Below are 13,059 nucleotides of genomic sequence, written 5' to 3' on the forward strand. Positions count from 1 at the left end.
GTGCGCGCGCGCATGTGTGTGTGTGTGTGTGTGTGTGTGTGTGTGTGTGTGTGTGTGTGTAGGTGTGAGAGAGAGAGAACCACACACCTGGCGTTGGCAATGCATTCCATGATCGCCTCGGTCCGTCCTACAGTCACACTGGTGTTCTTGGGGGAAACGATGATGGAGGGGGCGATGGGGTCCGCGGGTCCCCCCACATCTGCGCACACACACACACACACACACACACACACACACACACACACACACACACACACACACACACACACACACACACACACACACACACAGAAATGAATAAAGGAAAAAGAATAAACCACAGACTGAGCTCATATCTCGCCTCCGCATCTACTCAATATAACCAAGTGTTTACGAGCGAGTTCTTACAGGGAGGCTGACCATCCATCACCGCTACCTAGCCGGCATACCGTCGCCCAGCCTCCCTGTGTGTTATTAATACCCGCCTTTACTTTAGATACCCCCCCCCCTTTTTCTTTTTTACCCGCACACAGCATTTCCTGAGCACGGCGTTAGCCCAGGTGATAGGAACCATTATGTAGTATAATTGAGACAAACACAGACGGCGATTAAATGCAGCACCATCGCTCACTGGCTCCGCGGAGCCCCGCAGCCAGCCATCGATTCACTGCCCTCAATCAGTGATCTCTCTCTGAATCTGGTCTCACCCCCACCCAGCCCCCCACAATCACACAGCACCCTAAAGCACAGGTGTGAGCGTATATATGTGCTCAAACATATATAACGTGTGTTCAATTTCCATGTATACGGTGTGGGGGTGGCCGAAGCTTTCAGGCAAACCGCTGTTTAATTTTTTTCATCAAGGCCCCACTTATTTGAAATTACATACTTTTAGAGCACTTTTGTTTATCTCCTTTCTTTGGCGTCGTGGCGTTCTGGACGAACTCCAAGTGTGAGGAAAAGAGTGCATGTGCATACACAAGTTACACAACACTGGCTTTAAAGAGGTTTATTTTTTTCTTTTCTTTTCTTTTTTGCCATGCACGCTCCATTTGGACAGCCTCCTCGCCCTCAATTCCCTCCCAAGCTGTTCAAATGGGAACGTGAGCTATAGTAATTCAATTGTATCGTGATGTGCAGAGCTTTAGATGTGAGGCGATTCACAGTCATAACTGACAAGACGCATATCTTTTAATTGGCATCATCTTGCAGCCTGCAGTTCTTTGATTGTTGTGTTCCATCGTTCCCGACGGAATAAACAGGGTCATACCGACGCGATGCTGTACATGATTTCATCTGCAAAATAATTAAACCTAAAGTCTTTTTTTTTATGAACAACGTATATTTAATGACTTGCATTAAGGCGTAAATTACTCACAAGCACACGTATGCACGCATACCAGTTTCAGGATATTAGACAATTTGAGTTATATGAATTCATATTCATTCCCATTCGCCTCCTTGACGTGTCATTGTTTGGTTTCTTTTTTTCTCCTTTTGTCTTTGAGGCAGAGTCTCAAGGTCCCTCAGGGAGTTTCAATGTGTCACCTGCTGGATTTATAACACGTTTCTTCCTTCTTAAAAAAAAAAATAGATGGATCAGGTAGACTCGATCTAAACGACACTTACAATGCAGGATCTCAAGTGAGAAATGCATCAGTAAGCCGGACTAAATGAACACGCACAGGGTCCAGCAGTTCAGAAGTAATCTGATTGAATTTTGATTGGATCAAATCTTGTAAAAAATTCAAATAAAAAGAGGATTCTGAAGTCAGATTAAACCATGGGGGAGGGGAGTTATACAGTGGAGATAGACAGGAAACAGGACGAAAGGTCATTGGGATTGGGATTTGAACCCTGATGCGCTGTCAAGCTGCATGAGCCTATATGGTACTATGCACCTGTGCATGCACCTGGTGGACTTGGCGCATACATTTACTATTTATGCATTTAGTAGACGCTCTTATCCAGAGCAATTTACATGTATGAGATGAAACCTTGTCAACAAACAACAGGGTTAATGGTAACGTAAGTAGGGTGCAAAGGAAACAACAATTTAGTACTTCAAAGGAACTAGCATACGAGGTAAACATCAAACCTAGTGTCCATCTGTCTAAACAACATGCTATCCAAATAACATCACGTAATCCAGTCTCGCTTTTGATCTGGATCAAACCATGGGTATGTGTTGTTCAAAATGTTTAAGTAGGATTGGGATACCGTTGATCAAATGAAACGCTGATCCTGTGGATTTCAGGAACATACTTAAAACCTCTAATGCAACATTTGTTTCATTTGGTTTATATACATGTATTTATATTTTGCTATGTATCCAAACTCCTACTCCTACCAAGCCGGTGCTATTGAACAATACCTACATGTCAGTGCCTCAATCTCTGTAAATCCTCTGAGAAAGACTGAATAAGAAGACTGTGTAATTGGTCGTTTCAAACACACAGCCATTAAACATCCATTAGCTGATGTGCTTTGGCCTGTGTTCAATTAAATCAATCATGCCTAAGGCCTATAAACTTTATGTTCACTACACCAAAGTGGTGGAACCATGGACTCAAAGGGGCCTAATTTCACTTGCTGCAGAAACCCATGCAAATGCTGAAGGGTTTTTGGTGCTATAGCTTCAATAGTAGACCAATTTAATTCTACTAAGGGTGAAGCAACTAAAACAAGAACAAAATATGTTTGGGTTGAAATCACCTGGAATGTGAATGCCATGCTATCTGGCCAGAAGAGGACCGTGAAGTAAGGGAAATATACTGTAGATGGAAGAATCTGAAGGGCAAGTCAATAAAGAACCATGCTGAAGCAATAGGCAACAAGCCCTTCAGGAAAGGTGATTACACATATGGGGTTCTTGACATTATTGGAAGTGAAAACTTGCACGCTCTGCAAGGGGCTCAAGGTGTTGTAGGGGGGTGGTGGGTGAGCCCACGACTGTAGAGGAATATGTGAGCCAGTTCCTTTCTAATGCAGAGGAAACATTTATTCTGGATCACAGCCCTGTTATTGAGGAAGAAGCCACAGGAGCTGAGAAGAGACTCGAAGCGTTCTTTCTTTGCCAAACAAAGATGATGATGCCTATAAATCACTTCCCAAATGAGAAACCGAAAGAGCAGGAGTACAGATTGGTCTGGCACAGTGACAAATCTTTCTTACCAAACTACAGACTTGAGGTCCACTTCTTAAAAGCACAGATTCATTTAAAAATACTGGTGTCCCAACAAATTAAGAAGAACTCTGAACATTCTATATTTTTTGAATAATTTGGACATTTATCATTTTTATTATATAAAAGATATTTGTGAATAAATGTGATAACAGTATTTGTTTGTATTTTGATTTTTTTGGGGTATTTGATTTGTTATGGGTTAGATGAGACTGGCTGTTTAAAATAAATGGAAGGATCTCTTTGTATTGTTTTAATGTGGTCTTCTCTGTGTCTTTACATAAAAACACTTGACCCCATGCTGGCTATACTGCCTGTTGTTCTTTACAAAGCTAGTCTACTGTACACTGTGATATGTAATCCCATTTAGAGCACCGTTAATCTGGATCTGGTCATCTTGAATAGTTTGAATATGGATTAGGGAACCAGACTAATGTTGCTTTGAGAACCATGCACAAAATCAGAGCGCTGAACTGTTTCTATGACATACCGGTAATTGGTAAACAACAAACGAGACGCAAACTGTATTTTACCAGCAGCAGAAATAAAAACAGAAACAGAAACATCTTTAACTTTTCCGAACAGAACCATTAATAAGAAATCTCCATTACCGGTTAAATAAAGATATGATCCGTTACCAACGCGGCCGTTAATCAACGCGGTTGACGCGGCAGTGGCTTTTTTTTTTTGATTTTGCAACCCATTTCACCCAGTGTCAATTATCTAATGTAATCCTGGGCGCTACACTTCCTCTGCCAACCTTGGGAGGGCAGCGGACTGACCTCATGCTTCCTTCTATGCATGAGGAGTCCAAGCTGCTTCTTTTCACCTGACAGGTGACAGTTTAGAGACCAGGATTACTGCATGTTTTTTTGTGAGGGTACCTACCCTAGGGGACATGTGGAGAACATGCAAACTGGCCCTTTCGCCAATTTACCATTCATTTTTAATGGAAGCCAGCGACATGAAGATACAAAATACATCCAATGTTTGTAGCTGCTAGAAAAGCTACAAAAAAGTTGAGCTGGTTTCAACTTCAGCTACAAAGACAAATATGCGGTGTAGCTTTGTATCTGCCAGTGTGAATGCAGGTTCCCAGTTTGATCCCTGGCTCAATTTGACAGGAGGAGCGGGATCCGCAAACGACTTTCGTCTTGTTGAACTGTCCTTGAGCAAGACACTGAACTGCTCCAGATGAGCAGGTTGGTGCCTTGCATAGTTTCCTCTGCCGTCACTCAGGGAGTATGTGTGTGAATGGGTGGAAGTGAAATGCATTGTAAAGTGCTTTGGAGAAAGGTGCTATGTAGTCCATTAAGATTTTGGCGTGCCTTCATTGTTTCACTGTTTGGGTGCTCTTATAGAAAAGGTGCTGCAGTGCCGCAGCCAGAGCTTATTGTCAGAGAGCAATGAAGCCGCATGTTGTCAGTGGTGGAAAAAGTACTCAAATGTTTTACTACTTACTGAATTCTGGACTTTTACAAGTAAAATTCCAGAATTCATAATGTTGAATTTGAATTTACTGTGACGCATTGCATTGTGAGCTTGTAATCGTCTATTTTAAAATGGCCAGAATAGGGATGAAGCCTGAAGTGGTTGATGTATGTTTTGTAATAATGATCAAAATCTGTTTTCAAAGAATTGTAGTGGAGTAAAAGTACATAATTTGCCTCTGAGATGTAGTGGAGTAGAAGTAAAAGCACTGAAAATCACTGAGCACTGAAAGTACTGTACATGAAAACTGTATGTTTAATAAAGAGCTGGAGAGACAGGGAGACCCCTGTTACTGAACGAACACTCCACAGCACTATCAGAATATAGAGCATTTACATTTTAATTAAAAACGTTTGGTTTTAACCAAAAAATATCACTTATACGCTTATGGTACCCCCTATCTTTGAAGAGAATACTGTGCTGCATACTAGTGCAAATGCATAGTTTTTCCAATTCTGCCACAGTGTTAAATGAATTATAATGACCTTTCTTTAGCAAAATACAAATATAATATGCAAATACATATTTGCACCAAAACAGAAGATTTTGAAGTTTTTAATGCAGAATGTTCACTTACATCCTCTGTAGTTTGGGCATCTGTATTCTTTCATAGCCAGTCAATCAGAGATCTCTGCCTATGTCTGGTGACATAAATTCAATACAGGGCCTAAAACTGGGTTGCAGAACCAGTGCAAAGACTTCAGAGCGACTTCATATTGGGATGTAAGTATCAGGATTGGTTTCCAAGGCAGTAGGCAGTAGATTTGTTAGCAGAGGTTTTCTCAGCTGTTCTAGCCACCGAACCGTCTGGCCGATTAATTAATCTATCTATCGCGCATTGCCAAGGTTTTATCCCTTATATTGAAGAGCCAAATATCCGTAACTGGATGTTACAATGACAAAATGCTGTGTGTGGTGTCTTCACCGGTTGTTCTCTTGGTCGGTGGTGGAAAAACCTGACCGCGAGTATCACAGCGACTGCTGAAAAACGACGTTGAAAAACCTTGTTTTCACCAGAAAAAAAACATTAATTGCGCCGATTTGGAGATACAGGCCATTGAAAGCAGCACATAGAGTGCAAGTAGTGGATGCGTGTGCATCTTCAAAATGGCCACGGCCAGTGTTGGGAAAGTTATTTTTTTTAATTAACTAGTTCAGTTCACAGTTCAAAAATTTAAAAATGAACTCGTTCAGTTCATAGTTCATCATTCGAAATTTTGAATTAAAGTTCATGGTTCCAAAAAATGAACTGTTATAGTTCTTTTTCATTCTTTTATTTTATAAGTGACAACTTTTACAATATCCCCCATTACCATAATCCAAATTAATTCCTTAATTTTTTTTTACATTTTGGAAATAATAGCTCTTTTGCAATGTGAAATGCCAGCGAATTCTTAATCCTTTTCCTTGTCTTTTATGGGCACACTTGTTAAAGCTCCATGCTTTTATTGTGAAGGCAAAAGTTTCAGAATTTTCTTGCGCATCCTGCATATCTCCGCGTGTTGAAAATAGCTGATCTACAAGCTCACAACACATCACGGATGCGATGCGTTGTGAGCTTGTAGATCGGCTATTTTCAGAACGGAACACTTATAATAAATAAATCATGCATTACTGCGCTTCACTAGTCTGTGGGAGCCGGAGGGAGATGTATTTTGTTGGCCGTTCAAGGCGATATGGACACATACAAATAACAAGCTATTGGAAGCTATTTTTCGTGGCATATTATGTTTAATCAAACAACAAGTTTCATCAGTGTTTGGGTCGGGAGTCGGGATGTTCTGTGTCTGCTGCCTGTCTGCCTGCATACATGACAGGATCATCATGCAGAGATGCGCGCTGCGAGCTCCAGTGAAATTGTAGTACGGCTGAGAAAGATTAGTTAATTTGTGTCGGATAAGGACTTATTGGTGGGTTTTCCTGCTAGATATTAAGGCCTGTTTAGGGTGTGTTTTAGCGGGGGGTTCGCCTGGAAGGCTGTATGGAAACACTCACTCTTGAACGAAGTTGAACGTGAGATAGTGACGTTCACACACGTAAGAAATGAACGTGTTCACAATGACGTTCATCAAGCAGAAATACAGTACGTTCAGTTCACGTTCACCCAAAATATGAACGCGTTCGTGAACGATCGTTCTTTGAACGCATTCGGGTACAGTACTGGCCGCGGCCACTGTCCCACTTTGACTGTTATGCTAACGAGCGGCAGCTAACGATACGATCGGATCAAAACATGGATTAAAGCATATACATTTGGAAAACGTAGCCTACGGTTCTGGCAGGCTAGACGATTAATTTAATCCTACGGTTACTACGGTTCTGGCGGGCTCCGTGTTAACATTTCAACAGGTGTACTCTGATTGTCTGGATACACAACACAGCTATCTGTATCGCTCTAATTGGTACTCATCTTGAGTTATTCATTTGAGTTATTATCAGTTATTAAGTTCTTTATCAAAAGGGGAGTGATGGCGAGTAAATCTGTCATGCCTACAACTTTATAAGCTGAAATGAATCACCTGGACAGGAGAGATATCTCTGTGACTGGCTGATGTGTTCAACATCAGAGAGTACAGTATGGGTCTATGGGTCATCTATTTACTGCAGGTTCCAATTAGAATTGGGCCAAATAGTCCGCTTAGTGTGTTTGCATACTGTTGTTGTTTTTTATCCTACTTTGAGAAGATCCCCCATTCAACGTTCTGAACAACTAGGCCAGGATTGTATTGTTTTTACGCTCTCTGTGTTAAATCCCTGAACCAGTGTATCTCTAAATTGCATTGAGTTGGCAAATGATTACGATGCAACGGTCTAGCCCGACGAAGACGTTTCATTTTGTTTTCCGGACAGCTTAATTGATTTTATGCTATTTGTGTGTTCCGCATCATTTTTCATTAATTTTTTTCCAGGCTATCATCAATCTATTCATCAGAAGCAGATCAGTAAAAACTCAACTAACACAACATTATGTACACAATGTGCCCGAGTCCAAACATTGATATTAGTTGATCAGATAAGAGATATCATCCATCATGTTTGTTTTGTGTGTGTGTGTGTGTGTGTGTGTGTGTGTGTGTGTGTGTGTGTGTGTGTGTGTGTGTGTGTGTGTGTGTGTTATCTACGCTGCAGAGAACCAAAATAATACAGTTATATCTAATACAAGCATTTATCAGCTCGCTTGGTGCTCCTGGGGAACATGCATCGATCAGCGAGCTCCAGTTCCGGTACCCAGCAATGGCCGGGTTCAATAGGGTGAAATAGGCTCTCTCTCCTTCTTTCCCTCTCTCCTTCTACTTATCCCTCCCCCTGACTACCTCACTCCCTCTCCCAGTCGCTGATCGAGCTCTGGTCTGACGTCACACACCCGACAACATAAACCCTTGCCTAATTACAGCGTGTTACAGCCAGGCCCTCAGAGCGGCTGGCCAACGTTGAAGCTGCCAATAGGCCAGAGCAGGAACTGCAGGACGTTCATGGAGGTGGACCGGACGTTCAGTGACGTGATGACGCAAAAGTGCGTGACGTAGCACGCAAAATGGTACTCCCAACGCGAGCCAGCCAATTATAACGAGCCAACAAAGGTACTTCCGACAGACCATTGAAATGAATAGCTGGGGGCGGGGCTGTCCACTCTCTAGTTTATTGCGACTGCAGGTCACATTTACTATGAAATCGTACCTTTCCCGTCAGTCACTCATTATCCCCATATGAATGCCCCATATGGTCTCGTGACATCACGTGACATCAGGGATGGAGATCCCTGATGTCATGGTAAATGCGACCTGCTGTCGGGCCCGGCCCTACCTGGGCCCTCATCAAACCCTGTACACTCAAGACATGCTCCTTATATGGCCAGTACAGAATTCATTCCATGTTGATCTGACCCCCCATGCCAAAGCTAATTTGTGCTAATATGGGCATATTATCTGCATGCTTCAGTCAGATATCAGCTACAGTCAACGGCACAACTTGAAATATGAACTGCACAAATGTACAGAGAAATGTTTAACGACAGATATAAAGGCCTGTTAATGTTCACAACGTGGTGTTCTATGTGCATTCCCATTCTTTGATAGAGGGAAGATGGTACACAATACAATCCTAATTGTTAATTTAACTGAAATGGAGCTGAATGGACCCATGAGGGCCCATTATATGTTTCCATTACAGCACTTAAAGTAGCCTACTAGCAGAGATAGTCTCTTAAAGTAGCCTACTAGCAGAGATAGTCTCTTAAAGTAGCCTACTAGCAGAGATAGTCTCTTAAAGTAGCCTACTAGCAGAGATAGTCTCTTAAAGTAGCCTACTAGCAGAGATAGTCTCTTAAAGTAGCCTAGTAGCAGAGATAGTCTCTTAAAGTAGCCTACTAGCAGAGATAGTCTCTTAAAGTAGCCTAGTAGCAGAGATAGTCTCTTAAAGTAGCCTACTAGCAGAGATAGTCTCTTAAAGTAGCCTAGTAGCAGAGATAGTCTCTTAAAGTAGCCTACTAGCAGAGATAGTCTCTTAAAGTAGCCTAGTAGCAGAGATAGTCTCTTAAAGTAGCCTACTAGCAGAGATAGTCTCTTAAAGTAGCCTAGTAGCAGAGATAGTCTCTTAAAGTAGCCTACTAGCAGAGATATTCTCTTAAAGTAGCCTACTAGCAGAGATAGACTCTTAAAGTAGCCTACTAGCAGAGATAGTCTCACTTAAAGTAGCCTACTAGCAGAGATAGTCTCACTTAAAGTAGCCTACTAGCAGAGATAGTCTCAAATCGTTAAAGTAGCCTACTAGCAGAGATAGTCTCAAATCGTTAAAGTTTGAGGCTACAGTGCAAGGTTTTCTTAACATCCTTTTTTACCGTTTTACCGGAATTTAAAAGATTTCTTCATCTTCTTACATTTTTTACACACGGCCACTGTCAGTGTTGTAATGATCCGGTTCATTGCAGTTGGCCACTGTCAGTGTTGTAATGATCCGGTTCATTGCAGTTGGCCACTGTCAGTGTTGTAATGATCCGGTTCATTGCAGTTGGCCACTGTCAGTGTTGCACGACCTGGACCAGATGTGGACCAGGCCCCTCCATGGAGCCCACCCTGTCTATCTCTCTTCTATTCTTTCTTCCTATTCCCCCTCTACCCCCCCCCCCCCCCCCCCCCCCCCCGACACGGTCGAGGCAGATGGCCGCCCACCCTAGAGTCGGGTTCTGCCTGACGTTTCTTCCTAAAGGGGAGTTTTTCGTTACCATTGTCGCAATATTGCTTGCTCTGGGTGGATCTTTGTTGGTTGTAAAGTGTCTTGAGACAACTTGTTGTGATTTGACACTAAAATTGAATTGAATTGAAAAAAGAATGATCCGGTTCATTGCAGTTGGCCACTGTAATGATCAGGTTCATTGCAGTTGGCCACTGTCAGTGTTGTCAGTGTCAGTTGGCCACTGTCAGTGTTGTCAGTGTCAGTTGGCCACTGTCAGTGTTGCTGGCAGGCACATGGGGTAGAGGTGTTGTAAATGAGTTATGGATCATTTTGGAAAATGATCCAAGGATTCACTTTTCAGGAAGTGACTGAATTCGTAACGTCAGTTCACCACTTTTATTGAGTTTCCAGATGGTGAGAGTGGTGGAGAGATGTGTGGAAAGCCTGGACAACTTGTCAGGTCATAGCTCTTAGCCCTTGTGTTTGTTATCTCCAGCAGGCAGTAGGCAGGGGGGGGGGGAATCTTGTCTGTCTGTCTCCTGTGCACTGTTACTTTGAATAATTATATGAACATAGCTTTTCTCCATGTGATATGGTCTGCTGGACAATACACTTTGTTGAAAATGACATTTTTGACTGTTGCCATCCCTTACACATTCTTTATGATCTTTTTGTCCTTAGTATCCTGCCAAAAACTGCCATCGGAAATATATCTTTATTTCATAACCTGTGCCGTACGCTACAGCATGGAGCCTAAAACACACACAGAGGACTATTCCTATATTCCATCATGCTGCTGGTCCCTTTATTTTGCATTACTTTCATTAACCAACAGATCAACTGCTTGATGTGCTTTGGCTGCATATGATCTAACTACTTTATTATGCTTATGTCAATTTGGAGTTTGGACTGCTATGGAGGCCGCTGTCATTGAAACTGCAGGCTGATTTGTGTTCTCACTCTACCACATACATATTAGACACAACAAGGCATTAACAATCATCAAAACATCCTTTATCATAGCCTTCCCCCTGTTGCCCCGTGCCTTGTCATACATGCTAGGGCATTAACGACTTGAGATTTTTCCAAGTCGACATGTCAGACAGTAAAGTCGAAGTTGAGTCGATTTATCGTTTTGTATTAACAGGGGCGGGTGGAGGTGCGCGCGCTCAAATACGGAGCATGTCAAACAAAGCACTGCGCACAGCCGCACACACACAGTGGCCTCTCCAATATGGCACAGTGTATGTATCATCTATATGGCAAAACGCTGATTATCAAAACATAAAACGCCAGACGTTTTATTTCCAGCACGGAGGTGAGGGGGATATCGTTTGGGGATAAAGTTTCCGCGCTTCTATCTGTTACTTCTCTGACACAGCGCAGTTCAAACTTCAAATTCAGCCAGTCAATAGTGGGACACCGCGCGCTGAGAGCCACAGATGCAGTTGGTTTTTAATTAAGGGCGTGTTCTGAATGCAATGCAAACTAATAGGCGAGTGCGCTCCGGTCGAGTCCGGTGCATATGCAAAGGGAAATAATGACTTCTGTCCGTGACAATAATCAATGCTACAGTTTGAATTCTGTACACACGCACACATAGCAAAAAATATGATATGGGGAAAACTTTTTTTTTTTTAAAACTTTCGACTTCTCCTAATGTGAATCGACTTGTGTTAATGAAATCGATAAATCGATAAATCGATTTTTTTAGTGAATGCCCTAATACATGCACGGTACAAATTAAGCCAACATGCACCACACTCAGACACAATGATGGAGGGAGGCCAGGGTGTACCTCCTGGTGTAGATGTCCGCTCCACTGTGCACACCATGTCAGTGGTTGAACAACGCACCCAAAAGGAAGCATCCATACATACCCATATCATATAGATTATGAAACATAGAGGTACAAAGTGTCTGCCCGATGGCAACAATATATGATATGTGTATGGCTCATAGAAATGCATGGAGACACCTGGGGCCTGTTTCACGAAACATGGATTAACTAATCCAGGTTTTAAGCCAAAACCAGGCTTGTTAAATCCTGGTCCGTACAGCCTGGTTTATTCCGTTCCACTAAAGCCAAGCGAGGCTTAGAATGGGAGGATTTATCGAGCCCCCACACCACGGCGGCAGCAACCACCCTCCCCAGCACCTCGGCAGCAGCAACCACCTTCCCCAGCACCTTGGCAGCAGCAACCACCCTCCCCAGCACCTCGGCAGCAGCAACCACCTTCCCCAGCACCTCGGCAGCAGCAACCACCCTCCCCAGCACCTCGGCAGCAGCAACCACCCTCCCCAGCACCTCGGCAGCAGCAACCACCCTCCCCAGCACCACGGCAGCAGCAACCACCTTCCCCAGCACCTCGGCAGCAGCAACCACCCTCCCCAGCACCTTGGCAGCAGCAACCACCCTCCCCAGCACCTCGGCAGCAGCAACCACCTTCCCCAGCACCTCGGCAGCAGCAACCACCCTCCCCAGCACCTCGGCAGCAGCAACCACCTTCCCCAGCACCTTGGCAGCAGCAACCACCCTCCCCAGCACCTTGGCAGCAGCAACCACCCTCCCCAGCACCACGGCAGCAGCAACCACCCTCCCCAGCACCTCGGCGGCAGCAACCACCCTCCCCAGCACCTCGGCGGCAGCAACCACCCTCCCCAGCACCTCGGCGGCAGCAACCACCCTCCCCAGCACCTCGGCGGCAGCAACCACCCTCCCCAGCACCTTGGCGGCAGCAACCACCCTCCCCAGCACCTCGGCAGCAGCAACCACCCTCCCCAGCACCTCGGCAGCAGCAACCACCCTCCCCAGCACCTCGGCGGCAGCAACCACCCTCCCCAGCACCTTGGCGGCAGCAACCAGCAGCACCACAGCAGCCTGACCAAGGCCTCAGACTGCCCTTTGAAAACAAACTGTCTGGTTTTCTCCTAACCACCCCGCAAGGAGGTGGTTACCACTACGGCTGCGCCTGGAGATGGGGGAGGTAATGTGGCAGTTCAGCCTGTCACTGAGACTGAATGGTTGAAGTTTGAATTATTGTTTGTTTCAGTGATATTTGATATTGTGACTTATGTATATTGTGTGGTGTCTGATTAATTGATTGCTAATTGGCTCCAGGGTAGGGAGCATACTAACTGGGTTTGTGTGGGGAACACCATCATATTATGGGGATAATTTGTATTATGAGTAATGTGTGACACAATGTGTATTAAGAAATGTCTCTGTGTAT

General features: G+C 44.0%; 1 protein-coding gene across 1 annotated transcript in view; it reads right to left on the reverse strand.

The window, feature by feature from the left end:
* Window positions 1–13,059, reverse strand: part of LOC306937310 (protein sidekick-2-like) — a gene marked incomplete at its 3' end in the record, with an annotated part of 81,935 nt that overhangs the window by 53,892 nt on the left and 14,984 nt on the right. Inside the window, exon 5 of the mRNA XM_079520981.1 lies at window positions 88–199. Within this exon, the coding sequence (XP_079377107.1) occupies window positions 88–199 (112 nt within the window). The remainder of the gene's footprint in view (window positions 1–87; window positions 200–13,059) is intronic.

Source organism: Electrona antarctica (assembly GCF_951216825.1).
Source record: "Electrona antarctica genome assembly, chromosome: 14".
Lineage (NCBI taxonomy): Eukaryota > Metazoa > Chordata > Actinopteri > Myctophiformes > Myctophidae > Electrona > Electrona antarctica.